This window comes from Octodon degus, unplaced genomic scaffold (assembly GCF_000260255.1).
Source record: "Octodon degus isolate 3935 unplaced genomic scaffold, OctDeg1.0 scaffold00357, whole genome shotgun sequence".
NCBI lineage: Eukaryota > Metazoa > Chordata > Mammalia > Rodentia > Octodontidae > Octodon > Octodon degus.
The window spans coordinates 692237-719364 of NW_004524933.1; the positions used below are offsets into that span (position 1 = coordinate 692237).

At 43.5% G+C, this 27128-nt stretch overlaps 2 protein-coding genes across 4 annotated transcripts in view; both read left to right on the top strand.

The window, feature by feature from the left end:
* Washc2c (WASH complex subunit 2C) overlaps nucleotides 1–14218 on the top strand; it is a 69797-nt gene extending 55579 nt beyond the window's left edge. Inside the window, exons 20-30 of the mRNA XM_023708398.1 lie at nucleotides 948–1050; nucleotides 1689–1844; nucleotides 3443–3625; nucleotides 6516–6644; nucleotides 6768–6848; nucleotides 7527–7649; nucleotides 8413–8475; nucleotides 8820–9032; nucleotides 10653–11273; nucleotides 11986–12163; nucleotides 13899–14218. Of these exons, the coding sequence (XP_023564166.1) occupies nucleotides 948–1050; nucleotides 1689–1844; nucleotides 3443–3625; nucleotides 6516–6644; nucleotides 6768–6848; nucleotides 7527–7649; nucleotides 8413–8475; nucleotides 8820–9032; nucleotides 10653–11273; nucleotides 11986–12163; nucleotides 13899–14038 (1990 nt within the window). The 3' untranslated portion in view covers nucleotides 14039–14218. The remainder of the gene's footprint in view (nucleotides 1–947; nucleotides 1051–1688; nucleotides 1845–3442; nucleotides 3626–6515; nucleotides 6645–6767; nucleotides 6849–7526; nucleotides 7650–8412; nucleotides 8476–8819; nucleotides 9033–10652; nucleotides 11274–11985; nucleotides 12164–13898) is intronic.
* Nucleotides 14219–16612: 2394 nt separating this feature from the next.
* The window catches only part of Zfand4 (zinc finger AN1-type containing 4), a 42530-nt gene continuing 32014 nt past the window's right edge, over nucleotides 16613–27128 (top strand). Inside the window, exons 1-2 of one of the 3 annotated variants that reach the window (XM_023708395.1) lie at nucleotides 16613–16823; nucleotides 22779–23085. In XM_023708395.1, the coding sequence (XP_023564163.1) occupies nucleotides 22818–23085 (268 nt within the window). In that variant the 5' untranslated portion in view covers nucleotides 16613–16823; nucleotides 22779–22817. Of the gene's footprint in view, nucleotides 16824–22778; nucleotides 23086–27128 lie in introns of those variants that run through there. The other 2 variants (XM_004648165.2, XM_023708396.1) reach the window with 2 other exon arrangements.

Below are 27128 nucleotides of genomic sequence, written 5' to 3' on the forward strand. Positions count from 1 at the left end.
GGGGGAATTGGAACCCCATCCACTACTGGTGGAAGGCTGAAATGTTAAAGCCATATGGCTTGCATTTTCTCGAAATTTTAGAGCTATTTTTGACCAAAATGTAGTTATTCATGACCCAGTAATCCACCCTTAGGTGTATATCTAAGAGAAATGAAAACAAGTGTTCATGTAAAAACTTGCATATGAATAGTTACAATAGCATTACAGCAGGAAAAGGCGTAGGTTTTGCCCTGCCATGGCTATCAGCTGTGAATGGGTAAACACAGTGAACTTCAGCACCCAGTGAAAAGAGGTGACATAGTAATATATGTTGGGAAGTAAATCAACTTAGAAAATGCTGTGTTCAGGAGACGAGCCAGCCACAGGAGACCGTAAATTATCTAATTCCCCTGATAAGATATGTCCAAGATGCATAACATTGTGGAGACAGGAGGTGGATTGTGGCTACCAGGGTTTGAGGGGAAAGGAGGTGTAGAGTGACACTGCCCGTGACCTGGAGTTTCTAGATGATGGAAATGCTGGGGTTGTGGTGATTGTGCATAACTCTGGGTGTCAGAGAAACCCACTGCCATGGGTGGTTGATTTTATGGTGTAAAAACTCTTAGCAAAGCTCCCATGAAAAAGATAACACGTAGGCCACAGCCTCACGTCGTGAACCTGGCCATGCCCTTCTTGACCACGCTGTACATAGGCAGTCTGCTCCCTGTCTTCCCTTGCTCTGATGCCACAAGGCTCACAGCTGGTACACCTGCACTAGCAGTGAGTGACAGGCCAGTAGCCAGGTGAAGCAGTCACATGCCAGAGAAGCAAAGCCCAGTTACTTGTGTTTCCTGTCTGTTCTCAGCTGCGTAGGGCATGTGGCTGACCATAGGTCTAACCTAGAAATGACACTGTTTGCTCGTGGATCATGTCTGCCCTGAATTTGACCTTTTTGTTTGCTCTTGTAGCCAAAAGAAGACCCAGAGAGTGTCCCTCCTGTTTGAAGATGACACAGACAATGGAAGCTCTCTGTTTGGCTCTCCCCCCGCCTCTGTTCCTCCTGCAGCACCGGTACTTTTCCTCTCTCAGCCCTGAAAAATGTTCTCAGGGTCCCACTGCCCACCAGGGTGACTCAGCCTCAGGGAGAACTTGTTTGCCTGGTGCAGAACGAGCTCTGGTTAGGGGTGGTGTTGATGTGAAGGACATTGTGCAGAGCCAGTAGGAAAATGTGAGGCAGTGCACTGAAGCAGCTGCCGGGACGTGAAGCTCCACTCCTGAGAGACGGAGCCCCAGGGCCTGCAGTGCTGCTGCAGTTTGTGCAGCTCCTTACCGCATGCGTTGGGCAGCTTTCCCTCACTGTGGCAGATAAGGGCACCTGAGATACTCAGGAAGGAGGAGGAAAGGTTTGTTTTGGCTCTAGATTTCAGTTTCAGTTTGGTTGGTTGGCCTGTTCTGTGGCCTGTTAGGGCACTTTCCATCGTGGCAGGAGCATGAGGTCGAGAAAATGCATACCTCATGTTGACCAGGAAACAGAGAAGAAGGGGCTAGGTCTGAAAAGCATGTCTCAGTGATGTCATTTTCTCCCACTAGTCACACCACATAAAGGTGTCCCTGTCACAGGCTGCTATGAGTTTTTAGCTGAGCATAAGATGAGGTAATGGAGAGAAAATAAGTTTATTACAGGAAAGATTTTGCTTTTGGTTTGCTAGAAAAAAGACACTGCTCGTGAAGCACTGCCTTTGCTGTTCAGCGATGAGGAAGAGAAGGAGCTGCAGTTTGCCACAAGACCTGTGGGTCAGAAGGCTGAGAGCCCCATTGTCCCCTCCATGCTGCAGAGAACGGATGGGGCTCAAGAGCTGGAGAAGGTAGGCCTTGTCCTCTAGTTCCCTAATGCAGTGGTGTCCAATTGTTGCTGTGTCTCTCCATAACACACACACACACACACACACTCACTCACTCACTCACTCACTTTCACCACCACAGAAAACCAGTGCCTTGTGCATGGAAAGATGTGAAAGCCGTAGAAAGTGAGAAGGCAGCCAGGGCTCCCCTGGGGTTGCAGAAGCCTTCCCACAGGCCGGCTTTGGTTCCTGTCTTAGGCACACTTCCTGTCCTGTGAAGTCCTGTCAGTGTGTGTGTTCTTCCCTCCAGGGTGCACCTCCTGGAATCATGTCCTGTCTTCTCTGCACATCTTTGCTCTTCTCTGGCTTCTCTTCTCTGCAGTTTTTCTGCTTCCTTTAACTCCTGTTTTCCTTACCTATGTTTGAATTATGTCAGTTTTACAAAGATTAGTTTCATATTCTTACATTTCTAGTTGATTCTGGTTGTGAATTGCAGAGCAAGGTGAAATGTGTCTTCTCAAACGCTGGTGCTCTTCTCCTAACAGCCATACCTGGCTGGGGCCTGTGCAAATGCCACTGACCACAACTGAGAGTCCAGGAGCCACAGTCGCCATCCATCTCTGTTCTCTATGTTTGTGACTCTTCTCATACGCCGTGTGTGTATCTTCACTCTGTCTTTGGCCTGAGGGAAGAATGCGCATTACTCTTCCTGAGGAACAGATGTTTCCCTGTGGCCCGTCACTGTGACCTGTTCTCTCCGGTGACTCCGTGTGGACCATCTTGTGTGGACCTGCACTGTCCTGTCCTAGCCCGTCCCACATGTCTCTGCCACCTGCGCTGTACTCTTTCCCTCACATGCATATCCACTTCACAGGCCTGGGCTGGCTTTGCTCACCACTACATCTTTTACTTTACATTCTACCTTGCACATAATAGGCACCATCTTACTTGTGTACTGTGTCAGAAAAGCACATTGGTCCCATTTGGCCATGCTGAAATTAGGGTACCCTCACAATCTATGACAGGTTAAATTAGTAGTCAGTCTCCTTCCAAGGTGTACATAGAATAATAGTGCTTTTGTATGACCAATAGTATTGCAGTTGAATTGCGATCCTATGGAATGAATAAATGTGTTAGGATTATTTTGGAAATTATCCTAATTGTATATACAATCATAGCCTACAATCTGAATGTCTGGTTTTTCTGCTTGGGGCTCCTTTTGGGACCTAGGTAATGTGTTAGTTAAATGTTGTGAATCACGGGGATCCACTTGCAGTGACAGATGTTTGTTGTCTGTGTGACTTAAAAGTTCCTTCTAGTTCATAAGCAACCTGTGTGCAGCAGAGTTCTGACTGACCTGGAAGGAAAGAGGGACCTACACCCTTAAAGTATTTGGAGAAATTATCTTTGATAGTCATTGGCTGTATAAGATTATTCAGTGGCACAGCCAGCCAAGTACTTACCTCACTGTTTTGCGAAATGGAGTAGATGTGACTAGCTACAGTGCCCTGATTCCTGCCATTGTGGCAGCTGTGGAATTCATAAGGAGTGGGAAGATGCCAGGATCAGATTTTTACTTTACGTTTATTACTTACCCTTTCCCTTACTATTTCCATTTTTAGGAAGGACTTTTGACTGCATCTGCCCAGGAAGCCATCAGGCATTCTGATTTGTTTTCTCCAGTGTCCCCATTGGACAAAGGAACCAAAGGTAGAACTAAAACTGTCCTTAGCTTGTTTGATGAGGAAGAGGATAAAATGGAAGATCCAGACAGCTCCCGTGTTCCACAGATAGAAGTGGGGAAGGTGAGCAGGAGGAACACAGGTTCGAATCTGTAGACATGGTAAAAGGATCTTATTTTGTGGTGTTCTGTCATGAGTTAAGGAAGAAATCTCAGGCTTTAGAACAGTGTAAATGATTCTGTTCAGTCATTCAGATGTTTGGAAATCTAATCAGTGACTTCCATCGAGGAGTTCTATGGGGGAGGGCATTAGGATGCCGTGTGCCTCTGCTAGGTGCTCCTAGCAAACCTTTGCCTCTTGACCGGAAAAGGATGTTACTAAGGGGAGAGGGAAGTCAAGCCGGATGTGTGCACTTAAGTACTTCTAGCAACCATTTCAACAGATGTTGCTGGCATACTGGTTATCTCCGTGCAAAAGAATGAAGCTGGACCCTTACCTCACACCACACGCAGAAATAAGACACAGAAAGAATCACAGACACAAGTGTAAGAATTAAAATTATACAACTCTTACAAGAAAATGTAAAAAAAAATCATCCTGACCTTGGATTAGGGAGAGCTTTGTCAGATAGGACACAAACGAGAAAAGAATAAATGGCCAAAATGGACTGCATTAAAATGAAAACTGAAATTGTGCTTCTAAGAACACCATCAAAAAAATAAAAAGATGATCCATGGATGTGAGAAATGTCGTCATATCATGCATTTTGATAGAAATATTTTCATATCATGCATGTGGTATACTTGATACTACATGTACACACAGAATACATAAAATAAAGTTAACAACTCAATCATTAAAAGATAATCCAGTACAAAGAAGATGGCTGCAAATAGCTAAAACACATGAAAAGACACTCAGCCTTGTCAGTTATTAGTGAACCAGAACCTCAGCGAGGCATTCCTCAGGAAGGTTGTCACTAGAAAAAAAAAAAATAGCCGGTGTTGGCAGGGTGTGGAGGGACTGGACTATGAATGGTCCAGACACTTTGGTAATCAGCATCATGGTCGCAAAAGTTGCTAAAACGGAGTTGCCACATGGCACCACCAGTCTTCACCTTGGTGTATATCTAAGAGAGACGAAAATATGTTCACATGGATGTGTGCTGGATATTCCCAGCAGGATTGTGCACAGAAGCAAAACCATGGCAACAGCTCAGATGTGTACCCTCCGTGGATGGGCCCCTGGGGCAGCAGGTCTCCGCAGTGAGGGACAGAGATCCTCCTACTCACGGCTTCACTTTTCGCAGTTTTAACTTTTCTCTAAGTTACCTAGAGAAAAGTCTGAAAGTGGAAAATGTGAATTTCAGAAATGAGCACCTAGTTTTTCTTGTACTTCTCTTGAGAAGCTTGATGGAGCTTCACGTCATCTTGATCCCTGCTGCCCAGGACTTGAAGGACCTCATCGTGTACTGGCAGCATAGCCATGGTGTATAGGCTGCCTGGGTAATTAAATAGTAGCTGTCATGGTTACCAGACTGACTCTTAGCATCTTGGCCATATTCTCGTACCTGTAAGTGAGGAAACCTTACTGTCCATAATCATGGCCACAGAGCTAGAAAGAATGATGCTGGCAATTCAGATATGCCAGAGAGAACCAGTGAAGTACCTCCCATGAGTGAAAGGAAAAATTCTGGGCCCCAGTAAAGAAACCAAATCCTGTACACAAGCTCTTAAGTTCAATGATAAGAACAAATTTTCTGTCTTATTTAAGAAAAGGAGAGAGAAGGCTTTCCTCTTTATCATTGCTGTACTTTTCTTTAGTCATGAAGACCTATTACATCTAGCCAGATATTCACCCCATTCTACTGTGATTGACCATCAACCCCATCCTATCAGGATTTATTTAAGAATGAAAACCATAATTCTCTGCTCATGCCATTCCTTCTCCTTTCTTAGTGAAGAATAGTGGAGAGTAGGTCACTGCACTGCAGGATCTGCTTCAGTGGCGGTGTCACTGTCCCTGCCAGCCAGACCGCTCCCTTCCCCAGTGTGTGCTGCTCACCGCCGCTCCTCCCACTCACAGCTGGGCAGTCAGGGCAGCATCAGGAAGGAAGGTGCACTTCAGCCTTTACGAGATCACCACCATCTGCTCTAATCATGTACACTTACTGCAGCCTGGTTTCTCTGTTACAATAAAATTATTGTAGACCCCCCCCCAAAAGAACAAATTTTCTGTCTGTGAAACTACAAAGGAAAGAATTCATGCCAAGTTTTGCTGTTACATCTCAAACTGTAAGTTATACCCTACCAGGTGCTGAGAATAGAAAAGGCACTAGCGTGTTCAGTGCTATCCAGGGTTTAAGGCATTGGCGGAGGGTCCTGGAGTATCCCCCTTCAACAAAGCTACTGTATTATTTCCCAGTGTAGAAGTACAATAAATAGGAGTGAGTTCTTATGTTGTATAGTACCATAGGGTGGTTGTAGGCCATGCACAGTAATTTGTATTTGTTTATTGCTTATATCTTATAAAGAACTGGAGGAAAGGAGTTCTAAGGCTTCTGATACAAGTGATAAATGTTTAAGGAACTGGAAATGCTAATTACCCTGATGTCACCATTACCCTATACCTGCACATCCAATTACCACATGGTACCCCATGAAGACCCAAAGTAAATGAATGGTTGCATGGGACTGAGTGGAAAGGGTGGGTAGGGATGGAAAGTGAGTTGTTCAGGGTTTCTTTGGAGATGAAGAGAATGCTCTAAACTTTGATTGTGGTGGTATTTCCACAACTCTAAATATAGTTAGAAATTCTTGCATTACATACTCATAGTGTTATGCTATGTGAATGTGTTGTTCCCATGCTGCTGGGCACTGAGGCCATGCCTGGCCTTTTGCCAGCATACTGGAAGCTATAGGGCACATGCTTGTGGTGTCTGTCTTTGAACATGTGATTTTTGTGCGCTTCATCCTTAGAAACATAGTCACCATGTTCTCAATCTTTTGCCCAGGGTCCTGATCCTGATGCCCGGCCCAAGAGCACAGGTGTCTTCCAGGATGAAGAGCTCCTTTTCAGCCACAAGCTCCAAAAGGACAATGACCCAGATGTTGACCTTTTTGCTGGCACCAAAAAAAACAGGGTCAGTTCCCCTCTGCTCCCACAGGACGGCTTTGTCACTCTGGTAGATACCATCCTAGAGGCTCACCCCACTTACTCTACCCCCTCTCCTTTATTGGTGCTGAATCTCATGTTGTCTGTTCAGTTGGCAGAGCCCAACATGGGGAACTTGTTTGGTGATGATGAAGATGACGATCTTTTCAGCTCTGCCAAGACCCAGCCTGCGGTATCAATCTTTTCTCTGTATTCAGGGATGTGAAGGAGGAAAATAATGTCCATTTATCAAAGGACAGGGAACGTGCAGTGTTGTGGTACCTGATCATAAGCGAGTAGCAGCTAAATGTGCTGGTAGCATCACATGTGGGACCTGAGAGTCCATTTATATGGCTGCCCATCCTGTGTTCCCTCACTAACATTAAAGCAGTCACCGACCCAGGCCCTCTGACTGTTACCAACATGTTTGATGTATTGAACGAACATTGCATTTGCTCTGGTAACTCTGTTTTAGTGCTTTTTGCTTACAAGCCTTTAATTTGAGTTCTAATCCACATGTTTTTTTTTCCTTCTGCCCCACTAAGTTTTGTTTTTATCAGAGAGAGGACCCTTGTGAAAGTCACAGTCTTCTTTCTTCTTTGCTTTTTCTTTCTCCCTTTGCCTTTGTGGTACTGGGCACGATACCTAGGACCTTGGGCATGGTAGACAGGCACTTTACCACCAAGCTGCACTCCCAGCCCTGGAAATCATAACCTTCAGAATGTTTTTTCTGAAATGCTACTTTAGAGCTGCCCAACCCTCCCTGGAGAAGAGAATTTTTTAAATCCAGAAATTGTTCCTTCTTGAATTATAATTTTTCTTTAAAATTTTTAAGATACAGGCCATATTTTATATTTCTTTCCTTTTGTAGGTACCAGAAAAAAAGAAGGTAGTAAAAAGAGACCACATTGCCTCGTCTTCCAAGAACCAGAAGCATCTGGAATCCACCCAAGGTAGCAAAGAGAAAAGTGTATGGAAACCAGAAGCAGCACAGGTTAGATATTTTAAGGATTTCCAGCTCTTGTCATACCTAAGTACCGGTCAAGTGATAATAGACAGCTGCTAGAGCCTCATTTTTTGCTGAATCTTTTATCCCTGTTCATCTCTCTTCCTCCCCTCCCCCACACTCCACTACAGTCTCACCAGTCTGTACCAGTCACTATCTTCTGATCTGATTCCAGATTCTGCTCCTAGTTAGAGCACAGGGAAGGTGCAGAGCTTCCTGTCCTCTTTCTCAGCTCCCTTGGAGTTGAATTAAGTTAGAGGTATTGGGAATTGCATTGATGGCCACTTCTTCCAGGGTGCTGGCTGTCAGTCCCCTCTGAGTCTTTCCAGAACTGTGAACAAGGAGGCCTTCAGGCTGTCACATCGCCATTCATTCATCCCAGAGATCAGATGCCTGGAAGGCCAGACCAGGCCATGGAGAGTCCATGCTCTGATGCCTGCTGTGGGACAGCCAGCATGATGATTCGCTAGTGGTCAGGCTTTATTCTGACAAATTACAGCTCCTGGGAACCCTAGCCCTTCGTGTTTCCCACTGTGCTGTGTGTGACTGACAGCCTTACACCTTCGCACCGGAGGATGGCTATAGCCAACAGTCACTAACGAAGTATGAGGCCTAGGGAGGGATCTGTGTGTTCTGCAGGAAAGTGACAGTGTTGCTCCACCCCAAATCTGTCTGCAGGCTTCAGTGTAACCCAGAAGACACTTTGCTCCCTGTTCCCCATGGATCATTAACTGATTGTAATTTCACACAGGATTCATCAGGTCTCGCTCCATTTAAAACCAAAGAACCGTCCACTCGAATCGGGAAAATACAAGTAATTATAACAGAACCTTCATTGCCTGCCTGGTAGCATATGTAAACCTACTTTGGAGTTTCACTTTCTCCAGCTGCTGCAAGCGTTTTCTCATCTTTGCCTCCTGCCCCAGCAAACCTTGCACCCTTCCGATTGTTGCTTTTGTGTGCCATGTCTTTTAACATCTCTTCTTTGTCCTAGTCTCAGGTGTGTTGTGCTCTGGTCTAATTCTGACTCTGGGTCAGGTGGTTTTTGTACATTTCTCTCACATTCCACATCATAAGCACTGAGTCTCATCATATGTCCCAGAGATAATACACTGCTGTATTTAACAACAAATACCAACTTGTGTTTTTCTTCCTCAGGCAAATTTAGCAATTAACCCTGCAGCCTTGTTGCCTGGAGGAGCTCCCCAGGTCTCGGGAGCAAAGCCTATTTCTCCAGAATTGGCTCTTCCTTCTGTGGACCTTGGATGGAGCCCCAGCGTGGATGGTCAGCCTGCTCCCTCAGACCCCGGGGAAGCCAGTGTGAGCTTTGATCTTCCCGCACAGACTGACACCTTACACAGTGTCAACAAGGTAATGCGACCTTCTGTGCCTCCTTTGCCCTCAGCAGAGTGGCCTGGTTGCCTCTTCTGGGTCCATGAGTTAAACATAGTGGTCCGCTCAGGTGACCAGTTTGAAGAAGGACCCCATCCTTCATTCGGCCTCGCTTCTTCCTCCCTCCTGCTTGCTGCTCTCCACTTCGCCAGTTATGCTTTTCCTATCACCTATTTTGTTCCATTTACATTTTGTACAGTAGCCATGCTGAAGTCCCCTAGACTCAGTTGGTATCCTTTACCCACTGTGTGCTTGTGTCCCTGAGGCAGGGAGAACTTCGAGAGAACACTGGCTCCTGACTTGGTGGAAGAGCCCAGCCGCGATCCAGACACCCCCACTTGCAGTCGCTTCTGGCCCTACACACCAACCTCTATCCCCACGCACTGTTGCCCACTGGCCATGTTTTCTCTGTGAATCCCCCTCTCACATCCTCACTCAGGGCCTCCCATGACTGTGGCCTTGCCCAGCCTGCCTTGTACCCTGGGCTCCCAACTCCAAGGTCCTGGGACACTTTCCTACCCTGCTAGGAAAGTTGTCACAGATTATAGCTTCTGCTCCATGGACTCCAAATTTCAGCCTGTGTTCTTTTCATGTTGATGCTTTTCCCTTTCCTATGCAGTTATCTTCCTTTCCTAGGAAGTCTTAGCTGACCTGAGTTAGTGACAGGATCTAGCATGACCTGACCCCGGGTAGATACACTCAAGGATTCCAAATCTGTTTTCCTTGGCAAAAAAGAAAAATAGAACATCCTTCCTTTTGTTGATAATTTCTGTTACCTCTTTTTGATTGTTTCATTTAAATTGGCTGCTTCATAAATTTATTTAAAAATTTCCTTAGAGTAGAGAGACAAGTGCTTTGCTCAACATAGGTTGTACCTTCTCAGAACTCAACTTGTGTATTTTGGAAAATATCACAACAGATTATAATATGATCTGATTCCTGGGCTATATTTTTGGAACTCAATACTTAGTGTTTATTGAAGAAAGCACTTGGGATTACTTTTCTTTTTAATGTACATTTTCCTGTCCTGGAGCCTGAAAAAATACTAATACCAGAGTTCTTCCAATATTTCTTATTTGGAAATATGCTGATAATTGAATTGAGGGGTGAGGGGGCACCAGGGAATGCTGTGGGTCATAGAATACTCATATGCCCATTCCTGGGTCTCCAGTAACCACTGAAGCTTCTTGTTTGAAATTAAATTAAAACTGCCCTAAGGCCCAAGAATGGAGAACGTAAAGTACTAAGAAAAAATCTTGTAGTAGCAAGACCTAAAAACTCCTTCTTTGGAAATCCTTAAGAGAGAAATAATGTGCATAGTAGGTAGTAACTGATGCAGGTCAGATACCCATGCAGTTGTTGTTGTTTTAAGAGGGAAAGGTTTATTTGGCTCACAGTTTGTGGAAATTTCAGTCCATACTCAACTGGCTACATGGCAGGGTGGCACATGACAGAACGCAAAAGTTCATGGCACCAGAAAACGGCAAACGCAACAAGAGCAAAAATACCCATGCAGTATTTTGAGTCCATGATTCTTGCTGTATTGGCTTTGAACACTTTCTCATCAAGTACATGTGTAGTGTTTTCTATGTATTGCAGAGCCGTGTCAAAGTGAGAGGGAAGCGTAGGCCACAGACCCGTGCAGCCAGGCGACTGGCTGCCCAAGAGTCCAGTGAAGCTGAGGACACAGGTGTCCCTGGAGGCCCCATCACACAGTTGGCAGGTGGTGCTGTTAAATCCAGTGACTGTCAGCTTCATCACAGAGTGGCCAGCAGAGAAGTTGGGTCTGAGGAAGCTGCAGCTGCTGCCATTCCACCCAGGGAAAGCCATCCTGCACCTATGATGGACAGTAACCCCTTTGGGATGCCCTTGGGCCAGCCTGCGGGCGAGGCTGACCTGTTTGATTCTGAGGACATCTTTTCCAAGGGCACAAGATCACAGTCCACAGAGAGAACCAAAGCCAAGGTGAAGGCCACAGAGACCTCAGCCCACCCAGCTGAGGGAGGAAAAGAAAAAAGCCCCCTGTTTCCTGCCCTTGGCGAAGCTGGCAGTGATGATGATCTTTTTCAGTCCGTTAAGCCAAGACCAGCAAAGAAAACAAACCTCTTCCCCCTCCTGGATGACGAGGATGATCTCTTTACTGATCAGAAAGGCAAGAAGAATGAGCCCAAGTTCAGTGATCAGCAGGATGTTGTATCAAAAGTAGAAGATATTTTTGAGGTAAAAAATACAACATGGCGCACTTGAACTGGGGCTTTATTCAGCTTGTTGTGTGTATGCATGTTGTCTACTTGCCTAGTGATTCACATCTCTGTTTTAAAAAAAAACTCTACCTTTACTCAGAAGCATTTCTTTGTTTCATGTAGGAGTACTTGTTCTTCACCATAGTCTTCGACACAAGGTAATGGGGAGGTGCTGAGATTGAACTCGTAGCCTTGCAACCATTAGGCAAGTGCTCCACCCCTGATATACAGCCCAGCCCTTGATCTTGGTTGCAGAGCTTGATTTATTTATAGCCCTTTGCTGCCATCAGCATGCAGCTCTGGAGCATATGAGAAGTATGTAGGTGTGTGTGACACTGCTTCTGCTGGTTTAGCAGAGGCCCAGGGACAAAGGCCTTACCTAAGAGCTACCTGGCAGATATCGAACATCCCAAGTATAAGGTGAACTAGGATGGGTGCCCTGCTCCCCAGAGGACTCAAGGAGAGGCATGAGACACAAACAGGGCAGCAGATGATCAGGACATTCTCAGATAGCACTGAGTGTGCTGAAAGCATGGGAGTGGGACTGGTGTCTGAGCTGTGGCAGGCTAAGTGCAGATCTGAGCAGCACTTGCTAGACCAGGCAGGTTGTCTGGCAGTGTGCATTTATAGAACTTGTGAGATGTTTTTAGTAGCAACAACAAATACATATATTTTTTTTCCTTAACAAGGATGATATATTTGCTACAGAAGCAATTAAACCCTTACAAAAAAAGAGAGAGAAGGAGAAAAACTTGGAACCCAGCTTACTTGATGATAACATTGATATCTTTGCTGACTTAACCCTAAAACCAAAAGGAAAGTCTAAAAAGAAAGTAGAAGCTAAGTCTATCTTCGATGATGATATGGGTAAGTCTGGTTTTCTACCTTGGCCGTAGAGAATCAATAGTGTGTGATGCCTGGTCTTGTCAGGCCCCTTCCTTCTGGGCCAGGGCCTTACTTGCTATGTGAACCTGAGTCAGGTAAGTAAGTCCACTGGCTAGACACCCAGGAGAAGCAGCCTTTTGGCATGGTGCACTGGGGAATGTGCAGGTACCCAGAATCGAGCCTCTCAGCACAATTTTAATTGTACACCATCTGTCACACACTGTCTTGTGGCAAAGGAGGTTCTAAACACTTTGCAGACTGAGGCAGCTACTTGGGGCCAGGGAGTTGTTAAATCAGTTCTAGCTAGAGAGTTAGGGCTACCATTTTAGAGACAGGGGCAGAACATGGGGAACAGAGCCATTGTCCCAACTCTGCATCTCCCTGGTTCTTTTCCTTGTGTACATACTGCAATCCCTGCCTAGCAGAGGAGAAAGCCAGATGTCCCATACCCATAGAGGCAGGGCTTCGAATGGCAACTGGGTAGACTTGGGCTGAGCCCAGGTGCACTGTTCCTACAGGCTCTCAAATTCCTAAGTCAGCCCTGCCAGGTCAGGCTGCTCCACAGCAAGCAGGCACCGTCCCTTGCTTCCCATCATGGGTGTGAAAAAACTTCATGTCTCTCTTATTTCCAGAAATGTGATCTCACATGGTTATGGTGATAAACAGTTTCGAAAGTATGGGGCTGGCCAGATAGGTCATCAGATTAAAGCTCCTGCTTAGGCAGAGCGCAGTGGCCAGGGTTCCATCCCTGGCATGCCCTGCCAGACCCAGGGTATGCCGAGACAGCAATTGAGACTGAACGTGCTGGCATGCACCTGTAATCCCAGTGCTTGGGAGGCTGAAAACAGGAGAATCACTATGAGTCCGATCTACCTAGTGAGATCCTGTAGACCCTATATTAATACATTAAAAAAAGTATGAAGCAAACAGCCCTTTGCAGTAACCATTATTCAATTTGGTGTATGCTTTCAGGTATGGTGATACATATATATATGTATATATTTGTTTGTTTGTTTTTTCTTAAATAAGAATACACTTTACCTGTTCTTCTGTTCGTTTTAGTCAAATACTTTTGTCAGTACATAAACTTCTTGATTTTGGTGGTTTTAAAGTATTGCTATGTATTTAGCATGTGAATGGCAATCTAAATTTTCTCTAATACAAATAATGCCATGGCTTTTACTATTTGTGTACACTTGACTTTATGTACACATGCAGAAATTTTTGGTCTGGCAGAATCCTAGCAGTAACATCACTATCCAGCAGCATAACCAAGACAGATTTTAGTCACTGAAACACTACACAGGTATAGTCTTGAAGACTTCATTCTTTCCATGATGCCTTAAATCAATGTTTTTATTCTGAAGGAAAGTGAATTATATGTTGGGCTCCCTGCACATATCCTTTTTACTCTTTCCTTTTAAAATCCAAAGTGAAAAGAAAATAGAAATAAGTCAATTGTCCCATTAGAGATCCAGTCAGGTTTCCCTTTAGCCACTCCTGCACATACATAATATACACACTTGGTGGCAGAGGGAAATGACAACTTGCATGTGGTCATAAAACTTAGGAACTGAGGCAGGACCTGGACTTATGTATCAGTGTTTTTGGTACCTTGTACTGTTACCAGAACTCAGTCTCTAGTTGTTTGTGTGAACATATCTTAAAAGTTCCTGTTTTCTTGCCTATTAAACAACTTTTTTATTTCTTTTCAAAGATGATATCTTCTCCTCTGGTCTCCAGACTAAGACAACCAAACCAAAAAGCCGACCTGTACAGACAGCACCTGAACCAAGACCAGAACGCAAGGTGTCCAACATATTTGATGATCCCCTGAATGCTTTCGGAGGCCAGTAGAACCTGTGCTGTATCTGTGTCTCACCTTCAGCTACATCTTTGAGTTAAGAGATACTGACATACGTGCTTGTTGTCAAAAGACAAATGCTAAAACAGCTAGCTCACCTTTTACGCTGTGCACTTAGTATCATTTTGCGCTGATTTTAATCAAGCTTATACTGCAAAACAAAAATAAATGTTTCACAGTGGTTGGTTGGATTTTATTCACTAGGGCCACAGTAAGATTAGGGCATATTACAGAAAAATTCACTTGTCACTTTCGCAGCTGCCCACAGAATCCCACAGAAGCAAATGCCACACAAGGGAGATCTGTGTTAGAGAGTGGGTGCCCTGTGGCTTAGTCAGGGTCTGGGTAGATGTGAGATACAAGTGATATTATGCTTCATGAGTCTTAGTCTTCAAAGAACTGGTTTCCACTGAACTCCAACCCCTGCAAGTCCTCTAGGGAAAGGTTTTACAAGCAGTGACTGCATCTTCTGCTGTGTAAGTAAAGTGTTTTTGAGACACAAACACACCAATTCCTTTGCATATTGTCTACCTGCATTCAGTCCACAAACTGCCAGAGCTAAAGCTGAGATTGTCATCAGGGCAGCCCACACATCTAAGATAGTATTTTCTACCACTTAAAGAAATTGCTCCCTCACCTTGGAGGCGCCCATTTCCATCCTTTTTGCACTTTCTTCTGGAATCAGTAGGCTTGACCCCAGGCCACAGAAGAGGGAACATACTGAGAATGGACATCCTGTCTCCATGAAAACTGCACTAACAGACATGTCCTGTTGAGTGGGCAGTAGCTGCTAACCATATGGAAGGCCCACCTTATCCCTGCTGTGCTTTCCTGGGCTGTGCTGTCATGCAGATGAGTATTTAGTCTAATGGAACAATCCTGTAGGCTAGCTGCCTTGACCTCACCAACTCTGAGACCTATTGTGCATTGAAATTGGATTGGGAAGCTGAAATCCCAGCACTCTGGGAGGCTGAGGCAAGAGGATCATAAGTTTGAGCCCAACATGGCAAGATCCTGCCTTAAAAAAAAAAAAAAAAAGTTCTGGTAGTTACCCATACCCAGAGTCAAAGTTTCTGTACAGTTCTGATGGGTCAGCTGCTGGGTCCTGTGCTAGCAAAGTAGGCTTTTGGAAGAAGGTACTTCCTAATCCCTTGCTTCTCTCAGGCATGTTTGTGTTTAGCTGCCTGTTCTAAACAACACACTATGTCCAGCCCCCATCCAGGGTTGAGCCTATGTTACTGTTAAAATCAACCTTTGCTTTTGGAGAGAGCAAATCTCAGTTATTAGGACTAATTGTAAGGGATTCGGGAGACAATAGGGTTAAAAATACACAAGCTGGCATTTTGAGCAGTTTGGAAAGGGATTGTATGGCAAAGTTCCTATGGTGACACTCTTCATGTTACTCTTGGTTCTTGCTTTGTAGTCAGGCTGGTCTGAAACTCACAAATGTCAAAATTGTCCAGTCTGTTTACAGAGTGCTGAGATTATAGTTGGGCACCACATCCCTGGCCTATGTGCTGCTCAACTCACCCTCCATAACCCACCAGCTAGGCAGTGGCCTAACTTCCCAGATGAAGCTGAAGTCTGGAACCAGGGTGGGATAGAACTGGGTTGGGATTTTTGTATTCTGCCCCATTCAAATCTGGCTTACCCATTTGGTGACAACTACCTATATACAATGTGTTGTGCCTTTCTCTGTCGGTAAAGGTTCAGTTCTGTACCATCCTTGTAGGATTGTGAAGGTTGTGAAGGTGAGAGAGGATGTAAAGGCTCTTGTAAACTATCTGGCCCTCGCTCTTGAACCATGGAGGTACCAAGTAATGTTAAGAATGGACTTGGTCAGAGACTGGAGGCCAAGACTTTAAATTCATCTTGTGACTCCCATCTTGCGATATCCCATCTGGCCCAAGTTGAGATATTCAGTTTTGTAGACTATACCCAGATCTTTCCAGGCTCAGAGCACCAAGGTAACTACTGTGCAGCCTGACCGTGGGGGACCCCGGTGGGTTTGGCTCCTTATGGGCTGCACTATTACTCATGGCGAGGAACCACTGAGCCAGGATCAGAAGTGCTGATCCGGGACTGATCACCCAGAAGCACAGCCCTCCACCAGTCCGATCTGGTTCATGTTACCCAGACTTCGACACTGCCCTCGGACCATGAGGCCTCTGTGACATGCGTCGCCAGCTACCCAGCCCTGTGGAGTGCCCGCTTTCCACGCGAGGCCACTGAGGAGTGGTGGGGACAGCGCAGCACAGGTAAAGGTAAGTGTGAAGTCCACAGTGCAGGCCTAGTAAGGCGCAGCGCACCAGAACCCTGTAGTGCCAAGCAGTCTGGGGCCGCGTCCCCAGTTGCTAGACACAGACACCACATCCGGGCCTCTCCAACCAACTCCATATCTGCCCCCCCCCCCCCCCCCGCAGCCAAGGCGTCCGAGCAACCGCTGGCGTCATAGGTCTGCCCCACCTCCCCTTACTGATAGGAGGACGGCGCGAGCGCAGGCTCGCGATTGGTTGGCGCATCACAAAGGGGCGGTGCGCTCAGCGCTCACTTGAGCGTCGCCGGTCTGGTCCGCGTCCCCCTAAGCCTGAGGCGGGCGAAGGAGCAAGCTACCCGGCGCTCGGTGAGTGGAGCCGGGCAGACTGGGAGGGTCAGGCGGGGCCAGGCAGCCCCACAGTGCGGCATGCAGGTGTCGACCCTCGGGCCAGGGGCCCGGGGCCGCTTTCCCGCGCTGCTGACCAGGTGGCGAGATCTCCGGGAGGAGGACGCGGACTACAGGTGTGTGCAGATTGGAGGTCAAGCTGCCAACTAGATGAGAGTGTGCGGATAGGCCGGGCGGGTGACGAAGAGTGACAGTGTGTGTGCTGCCGAGAGCCCCTGAGGCCAGTCCTGAAAGGCTTCTCTGTCCCCTGGCCGCGCACTACAGGCTGAGGGTAGGCGCAGAAGCGCTGTAGTGGATACACTCCTGAAATGTGTGGGGAACGTGAAGGTGTTTCCCGTCATTAAAGGAACATTGTGTCAGCTCCTTCAGGAGTGCATCGCGGGTGGCATTTGTGTGTTGGTGGACAGAGTGCAAGGGTGAGTGCCCTGAAGGTGGTGGCTGGCTTCTTTAGGACAAAGCAAATTCAAAATTAGTGAAATTACTGACTCAGCGCCATTCTTGTCTTACATGTCTAACTTTTATCTTTGGAGGTGATTTTTAGAAAAGACCATCTATCTTTTCAGAAAAGATAGATGTTTTGAGAATTAATTCGGAATTGTTCTGTGATGTCATTACATTAAATAGCTAGTTATGTTCTTTTTTATTATTTGTGGGAAAAGTAGAGACACTTTACCTGCCTACTTTCCTTTTTTCCAATGTTTTTAAAGCAATTTTTTGGTTGTTAGTTTTCATTTGTTTTTCAGACAGAGTCTGGCTCTGTAATTCAGTCTGATCTTAAACTCACTATGTTTTTGTTTTTTGCTTTTTTGAGACAGGGTCTTGTTATGTAGTCCATGCTGGGCTAGAACTAGCTATGTAATCAAGGGTGGCTTCAAACTCAAGGCAGTCCTCCTGCCTCAGCCTCCCCAGTGCTGGGATTACAGGCATGCACCACAATGGCCAATTATTTGTAGCAATTCTTATATCATCTTGCCTCCCCTCTTTGAGTCTTCATTGCCCCCTTCATTTTCTAACCCTGACAGATTCAGCCAGGTGTCACTGCGTGACAACTTGAGAAGCATTCTGCTGGCCCAGCCTTTAGTATTGGCTAGGTCTCTGGCCTCCTGAGGCTTGCATTTTATTTGGTCCTCCGAACTGGTTTGACCAGATACATGGCCTCATTTCATCCTCTACTATAGTGATTCTTACCCCTGAGAAGTCTATCTTTTCTGCAGATGAACACTTTCAGTTCCTTAGCTCTGCATTTTGGAAATTACACTGTAAGGTCAAAATCAGAGAAGAGCAAATTTATAGACATTTTATACCAACAGTTACAAATCAGTTAATAGCCTATGACTTGGCTCATGATGCTTGTCTCAAAGTTGGACTGCTGGGTTCAGTTAACCTTAGCTGTCTACATTCAGCTACTTCTTCCACATAGCTGGCCAGGTCAGCTTGAGCACATCCAGCTGCAGTGTCTGTATTTTTCAACTTAAAATATGTACACATGTAGCTTTGTACTTCCCACTTGCAAACTGTATTTAAACTGATGTAAACTTGACTCTGGGCTGATGATTTGGGACTGGTTCCCATTAGCCTGCTAGTATAATAAAATTTACATTATAACTCCTCATTGCAAAGAGTCTTCCATTGGGTTTGGTATTAGTTTTTCTGCAACAGCTCCATTGGTGGGGCCTACACTTAGGTAAGAAGGCCCAGCACAGTTAATACTATTTGTATAGTGGACATGGTTTACTTTCCATGTTTACTTGACTCTGGGCTGATGATTTGGGACTGGTTCCCATTAGCCTGCTAGTATAATAAAATTTACATTATAACTCCTCATTGCAGTCCTAGATGAAGGACTTCCAAACCTGTCACCCTCTACCTTACCCATGTGTTTATTGTTTTCAGAGTGTTGCTATGGAAATCACTGTGATGAATGGAACAATCTTTATATCCTTGGTCTCTTCATTCTTTGGGTAGGCACTGGGCACTTACAGCTATCCTCCTATAATGTTGATTTAAGCATTCTTGACACCCAACGTCTATTTCTACAGCTGCTTCTTCATAGATATGAGTGCCTTGCAGGTGTAGACTCTTATTTGATGTATCTTAATGTATCTGTTTTTAAGAACATACATTAAAATCATTTTAAATCATTGTCTTTGGTTCAATATATACACATCAATAAAAAGTAATACATCACATAAATAGAACCAAGAATAAAAGTCATGATCAGGGCCAGGGAGATGGGTCAGTAGAATAAGCGCTTGCCTGGGAAAGTCAAGAGCCTGAGTTCAATCCCTGGTTCCACAAAAAGAAAAAAAAGAAAAAAAAAAGTCATGATCATCACAACTCTTTCAGCAAAACAAACTTTGCCAAATTTGAGTATTCTTTCATAATAAAATCCCTAAAGAAACTAGGTGTTGAACAGTCATACCTCAATGTAAAATATTAAAGATTAATTAAGACAAATCCCTAAATAACATCATTCTGAATAAAGGAAAAAAATGAAAACATTTCCTCTAAAATCAGGAATAAGTTAAAGATCTCCACTATCCTCACTCCTGTTTAATATAGTACTTGAAATTTTAGGTCAATTAGGCAAGAAAAATTTATAAAAACAGGAAAAGATATGAAGTTATCCTTATTTAAAGATATTATCCTATCTTAGAGGACCCTAAAGACTATACTAAAAGCATTTGCAGCTGATAAATTCGGCAATGTAGCCAGATACAAAATCAATATTAAAAAATCAACAGTTTTTCTACATACCAATAATGAACTTGCAGTGAAAGAAATCAAGAAAACAATTCCATTCATAATACCAACAAAACAAAACAAAAACTAGAAATCAATCAGCCAAGAAGTGAAAGACCTCTGCAGTGAAAAATTTTGGCATTCTAAAGAAAGAAACTAAAGGAAACATTAGAGATTGAATGATCTCCTTTGTTCATGGATTATCAGAATTGAATTTTTTTTAAACATATTTGGTACAGGTTCTCACTACGAAGCTTGGACTTATAATGATCCTCCTGTTTTCAGCCTCCCCAGCGCTGGGACTACAGGTATCACCCCGACTTGGTGGCTGGCTCAGCGCACCCAGGGGTGGGGCCAGCATGGCCTGTGGTGCCAGGGATCAAAGCCCGGTCCCTGTGCTTGCCTAAGCAGGCACTTAGTCCACTGAGCTATCTCAATAGCCCTCAGAATTGATTTTGTTAGAGGAATCATGTTACCGAAAAACAGTCTCCAAATTCAGGTAGTTTCCATCAAAATCCCAATGATGCTCCTAATGAAGCTAGGAAATAAAATCCAAAACTTCATATAGATACACAAAAGCCCTAAAATAACCAGAGCAATCCTAAGCAAAAGACAGCAAGGCTAGAAACATCTTAATACATTATTTCAAATTATATTACAAATCCAAGGTAACAAAAACAGCACAAAAATAGACATATAGACCAAGAAATAGACTGGAGGACACAGAAACAATTTCATACTACAGTTGTCTGATTTTTTTTTTTTTTTTTGAGATAGTCTCACTCTGTAACTCTGTAATTTGGGCTGCTCTCAAATTCACAATGATCTTCCTGCCTCAGTTTATGGAGTGTTGGAATTACAAGTTGTGCCACTATGCTCAACAAGCCATCTGATTCTTGAAAAAGGATCCAAAAGCATACATTGGAGAAAAGATAGCCTACTCAACAAATGTTGTGAGGAAAACTCAGCCACTCAAGCTGAATCATGCTTGTTCACATAGAACAGCTTTCAGCTCATTCCCCTTTCCTTCCTTCCAGTTTATAGACCTCTAGGATAGTTCTGCCCACAGTTAGGGCAGGTGTTTCTGCTTTAGTTCGCTGGTCTGTATGCCAGACATCTCTGAAAACAGACACAGGTAAAAGAGTGCTTCACTACTCTAGTCATCTCTTAACCGGTCAAGCTGACAATAAACTATCACAAGGCCCCTACCTCACACCACACACAAATATTAAACATAAGCACAAATGTTGAAACCATACAATTCTTAGAAAAATATATAGATAAGTAAATCTATTACCTTGGGTTAGAACAAAGCTATAAAATGTATTAACCAAAAAACAGATAGCCAAATGGAACTTTATCAAAATGGATTATTAATTTGAGATATATCTTGAAAGGGACTTATCCAGCAGTGAAATAGAATGAAATGCAGATACAGGCTAAGCATGGATGAACGTTGAAAACATTGTGTTCAGTGAAAGAAGCCAGTCACAAAACATCATATATTGTATCATTTTATTTGTGGAAAATGTCAAGAATAGGCAAATTATATAACCTTAGTGGTTGCCTTTGGTCAAAGGTCAGAATGGGGAGTAGTGGGTGCACCTATAGGGTTCCTTTGGAGATGATAAAAATTTTCTAAAATGATCATAAGGATCTGAGGATTTAGTTTAGTGGCAGAGTGTATGCCTAGCATGTGTGAGGCCCTGGGTTTCACCCACAGTGAATTTTAGACTTTAAATGTGTAAACTATATGGTATATGAATAACATGTCTCAAGCCTTTGAAGGGTTAGGTTGGTTATTGGGATTGAATGCAGGGCCTTTGTGTTAAGCTATACCTTCAGTTCCTCACCTTTTTTTTTTTTTTTTAATACACAAGTTGCCCCAAGGCCTAGCTCAAACTTTTCCTATATAAGCTTTTTTTTTTCCCTCTGTATTTAGTACAGGGTATTCAGGGTCTCACTACACAGATCTAATTGGTAGTGATACTCCTGTTTTAAGCCTCCCAAGAGCTGGGATTATAGGTGTGCACTACCACGCCCAGTCTCAGTCTCCTCTCAGTGAGCCTCGGGGGTGGGGCCAGCACAGCATGCTGGTGTGCCTGCCTAAGCAGGTGCTTTAGTCCACTGAGCTATCTGGCCAGCCCTTCTTTATAAGATTTTGACCAATTAATAGCAATTTATCAATCTAATCATCCTTATGCCCCTAATGTGCATTTTATCTTATTACTAATTTTTGTAACTGAAAAGCTCTGTTTGTTGTTTGTTTCACATACTCATTAGCTATTATATATTTGTGAGTTATATTCTTTAATGATAGAATGATATATACTCTGAAATCCAAATGTTCATTAGTTATTCAGTGAGTCTTATTTCTAAGGAACCTGTTAAGATGGTTGCTGTTTCTTCTAATCAGTTTGATTCTAATGTTCAATGGCTGTACATTTATGTTTTATATGGCTTAGTACACATACTTTAATTATGTTGAAAAAATATATTTGTTAAAAGCTATACTGATGTATTGAATTTGTTTAAATATATTAACAACAACAACAACAACAAAACTTGTTGTCTCACTCTTATCTTGTTGCTGGAACAAAATAACCAACACTCAAAATTAAAGAAGGTAAGATTTATTTAGGTCACAGTTTGTGGAAGTTTCAGTCCATACTCAGCTGGCTCCAAGGCACTGTCATGTGGCAGAGGGCAGAAGTTCATGGCAGCAGAAAACAGCAAGAACAGAAAGGGCCAAAAGGGAGGAGGAGTAGCAGAGCAGCCAAAGCAAGCCTCTCTCCTTTCCTCCTATTGCCTTCAGGCTATCTGCCCCAGGGTGAGTGTAGCACTCACTTCCATAATCTCAGCAGTACTCAGACTCATAATCCCAGTCTTGGATCATGAATTAATCACAAACTCTAGAATCTGCCCCAATGACTGCATGAGGCTTTGGGGGGACAACTAGATACAAACTATAACATTTGTTGACCAGTTATATTAGCAACTGTGCTGAGGCTAGTGCAATACATTAAAGTGTCAAAATATACTAATTTTTTACTATTTTACAAGGACCAGGGAGACTTCTCAGCAGCATAAGTGTCTGCCTAGCATGCATAAAGTCCCAAGTTTGATCCCCTTTACTGCAAATTTTACAGTCTGGGACAGTGATTTTAAAATTAAGTATGAAATATTTGGCCTTCGATATGACTAAAGACACTAAGTGAATTCAGGGGCTCTCTTCTCTGGAGGATTCATAAGGGCCAGAGTTATTCAAAATTCTGTGTAGAAGAATGAGATTTTCAGATAGGCTTATTTAATTTTTTCTTATTTTTTAGTTACAAAAATCAAAACATGAACGACAATATATATTACCAATGTTCAAAGCTGATTTGGGTACAACTGGAATACAATTGCCTACAACATATTCCAGAGGAATTAGAAAAGTCAAAGTGATGGATAACAGAAAAGAGCCCCCATTCTTCAATGAAGATAACATGGGACTGGGACCATTTGACTACAAACTTCTTTTCTGTGATACCATGGAGCTCTTCATTGAGACACTGACTGGAACGTGTTTTGAGCTGAGAGTTTCACCCTTTGAAGCGGTTATTTCTGTAAAGGCAAAAATTCAAAGACTGGAAGGTACTAGTATTCCTTTGTTATTAGAATGTAAGCATTAAATCTGTTCCTCAAGAAAAATATAATTTTTTAAAGTTTTAATAGAGAAAATTTCAAACATGTAACAATGTGAATGAATAGGATGACGACCCCAAGTGCCCCTCATTTGTCTTCAACTGTTCCCAACATATGAACTGTCTTCTGTCAGCTTCATACTCTTCCCTCCTTAAGACCCTTCTGCCAAATTCTTTTGAAGCAAATTTCTGGTGTCATATTAATAATAGAAATAATATTATTAAATAGTGTCTTTACTCCCTTGTCATTGGGACACAATACTTGGCTCCCATAAATTAAAGGAGAAATGGTTTATTTGGGCTCATAGTTAATAAAGTTTCTAGTCCATAGTCAGCTGGATCTGAGACAGGGCAACAAGGCAAAGTGGTATGATAGAGGATGGTCGCTCATTGCATGGCAGACAAGCAGAGGGATCAAGGGGCAAGGAAGGAGATGGATGCTTCCCAGCCATACCCTCAGTGCCCCTCCTCCTCCTCTGGCCAGACTGCACCTCCCAGCATCACATTTAGCTATAAACTCCTTAGTTCACTAATTCACTGTTGAGTGTCACACTGGCATGATCCAGTCGCCTCCACAAAGCCCCCAGTAGAAGCACTTGAGGCTTTGGGGTACATCCAGATAGAAACTGTAATAAATAGTCTTCAACAGGCTGAAACGGCATGCAGACTTTGCCATAGCTCTGGAAAGCTTATTTTTAATGAGAAATGATGTGCTTTCTCTTTCAGTGACCTCACTTACCTTTTCTGCATGACTTATATTTTTTTTCCCCTAATTTGGAGGTTTCCAAGAAGAGTTTTTGGCTTGCACTTATGTAGCAGCTAGCCTGCAAGCTTGTACCTGACCAAAGGATGATGAGGATGAAAAACAGAAGGCAGAGACTTAGGTTAAAATGTGGGGGTCAGGGAGCTTTTGCCTCCTTTCAACTAAGAGCCCCAAGTGACTGACTCACTCTGTCTTTGCTCAGACACAGATACAGGCAATTATAATAACACTGATTCATCTGCCTTCCACCACCCATGGTACATGTCCGAGTAAAAAACAGGATCTCAGCTGTGTTAACTTTTTCCTGCAGCATATCAGTATACTTGCATGCTGCCTTTCTCCTTAGTGTTCACAGAGTAGGACAAGCATGCCTCAGTCTTTTTATGTGACCTGCCACACATTTATATGTAGCAGACATATGCTCGGGTACAGGACGGATACTGAACAACTGAGGAGGGGCTATTGATTTCACTGCACAATGTCATGACAATGCCAGGATATCCAGTATCAGAGATCACATTCAGCATTGGTCACTGCCCATGATTCAGTAGATCTAGCTGGAGTAGTTGATTTAGACTTTATTCTGCTTTTCTATTTATATGATTGTACAAGAACAGAATATAAGATCTTTTGGGGTTGTAGATAATCTCAGGACTGGTGATTTAGCCCAGTAGTAGCAGATTTGTATTGTATGCCCAAGGTCCAAGGTTCAATTGCCAGAACTATGAAATAAAATATTTGTATTTTTCCCTCTTTCATATATTTTAAATAACTTCCGTGCAGCAGAAGCACTTTAGAGAGTGTCTTGTTTCAGACTTTTAATGTTAGGAGACTACATTTGGTCAGAAAAGATTTGGAACTCATCAGAAATATGTAGTTACTGTGAGTCAGATCCAGGGCAAGCTGTATAAACTCCTTGCCCTCCAGAAGAGGAAATACTGATGAAGTAAAACCAGTGTCTGTGGTTATTAGACAATTGAATCCCAGTTTATACACTTATAAAACAAATGCAGTAATTTGACAATAAAATATTTTAAATGCCTACTGACCTAACAAAATACCACAGAAAGGGCAGTTCCACAGCAAAAATTTATCTTCTTATAGTTGACACTGGAAGTCCAAGCTTATGGTACCAGCATGGTCAAGTTCTGGTGAGAGTGCTGAACCTACTTTCTGTAGTAAACACAATGCGACAGACTGGTTGTCATAGTTATTTTTCTCCTTGCTGAGGCAAAATACCTAACACCCAAAGTTAAGGGAGGAAAGGTGTTTTTGGTTCACTGTGTGTAGAAGTTTTAGTCCATAGTCAGCTTATTCCAATGGAGGGTAACATGGCAGACTAGCATCACAGGAGAGGTAGTTGGTGGTGAGCAGAAGGTAGCAAAGCAAGCAAGGGAACCAACAGGTAACCTTAGCAGCTTCTTTCTGAACCTTCCTTTTTTTTTTGTTTTTTTGTTTTTTTTTTGTTTTTTTTGTTTTATGTAGACTACCAGGATTAGGACAGTGACAAATAATCAGCAGACTGATTTAGTAATCACACACTCTCAATTCCAGCATCACACACTCTAAATTCAGCCACCTCTGGAAAAGCCCTACCTTTGACTGCGTGAGTCTTTGGGGATACATCTAGAGACAAGTCATAAGGCTGTTTATTTATTTATTTATTTATTTATTAAAAAAAGAGGCTTATTTGGGCTCCCAATTTTTATTTAAAGTTCAGGGGCCGCATCTGGTGATGGTTGTCTTGATGTATCACGTGGCAGGAGATAAGGAGCATGTGTGTGTGTGTGTGTGTATGTGTGTGTGTGTGTGTATCCTAATCCCTCTACTTCTTACAAAGCCACTAGTATTCAATCATGGAGACCAAGACTGTGACCTTATCTCATGGTAATCACTTCCCAAAGACCCTCCCTGTGAACACCATGAATTAGATTCCCACTCTCCAAATCCCTCATGGTGAGGATTACACTTCAACATGAGTTTCAGAGGGGATGAACTGTTCTCAAAGCACAGCATGTCCTCTTCCGGGCTTATGGGCTTCTTACTGGGCTTTGTAGTGGTGTGGCCAGCTCAGTGGTGTCCCTAATGAGAACATTGATCCCACAAGGAGTACCCACCATCAGAGCCTATGTAAAGCTGATTTACACCAAAGGCATCATTTCTAAATGCCATCATACTGGGGGGTAGAGCCATAAGAGAAAGTCTCTAGTTGAGTGTATAATGTCTTGCACTAGTGCTCACTGGACCATGATTCCTTCTTGCTGTGTACTTTGCCTAGCTCAGCTCTTTTAACCCCTTCCTTCCCTGCTGTTCTCTGGACTTTCTTGTAGCTTTTTCAACCCAGAGACAGTGATGAGCGCTGTGTTCTTCAGAAGAGTTCAGGGTGGCAGCCTTCATGCTGTGTGTCTCAGTCCTTGTCCAGGGGCACTTTCTACCTCTAACCTGGCTGTTGTATGGAGCTGATGTGGTGAGGCTTCACGTTGGAAAGATGTGGTCAAGAGCCTGGAGGTTGGAGGGGATATGTAGGGAGAAGGCAGCAGGGGTGCACTCAGGATGGCTGAAACCCAGCACTGAGAGGACTGATGGCTAGGAGGGATTTTAAATGGGCCTGGAAGGAACAGCAGCGCCGGAGCCGCATTACCCAGCTTCAGATGACCAGGCTGTCTTCCTGCTTTCTTTAATAATGTTAGCCTGAATGTCTTCCTCCAAACACTTACATTTGTTCATTTGTTTTACTGGGTACTTTGTTTTGTTTTGTTTTGTTTTGTTTTGTTTTGTTTTGTTTTGTTTTGTTTTTTGAGATAGGGGCTCACTGCATAACCCAATCTGGCTTGAAACCCATCATCCTGCCTTAGCCTCCCAAGTGCTGAGATTATAGGCATGCATTATCATGCCTGGTTTCACTCTTTTATTTTTGGTACACATCTTTATTTATTTAAAGTGAAACATAAGTTTTATATTTTTCTATTGTTATCCATTTTTATGAATAATTTTAAAACAAAGCTCTTAATATTTGGGTTAACATATCTGTTACTATTTTCTATTTTTCATCCTTGTTTTTGCTTCCTATTTTTGTCTCTCACACTTATGTGGGTTTTTTTTTTTTTCTTTTTTAGGGGGAAGGTAACCAGGAATTGAACTCAGGACCTTGAGCTTGCCAGGCAAGCGCTTTGCCTGTAAGCTATATCCCCAGCCCAATCTTATGTCGTTTTAGATGATCATTTTACATG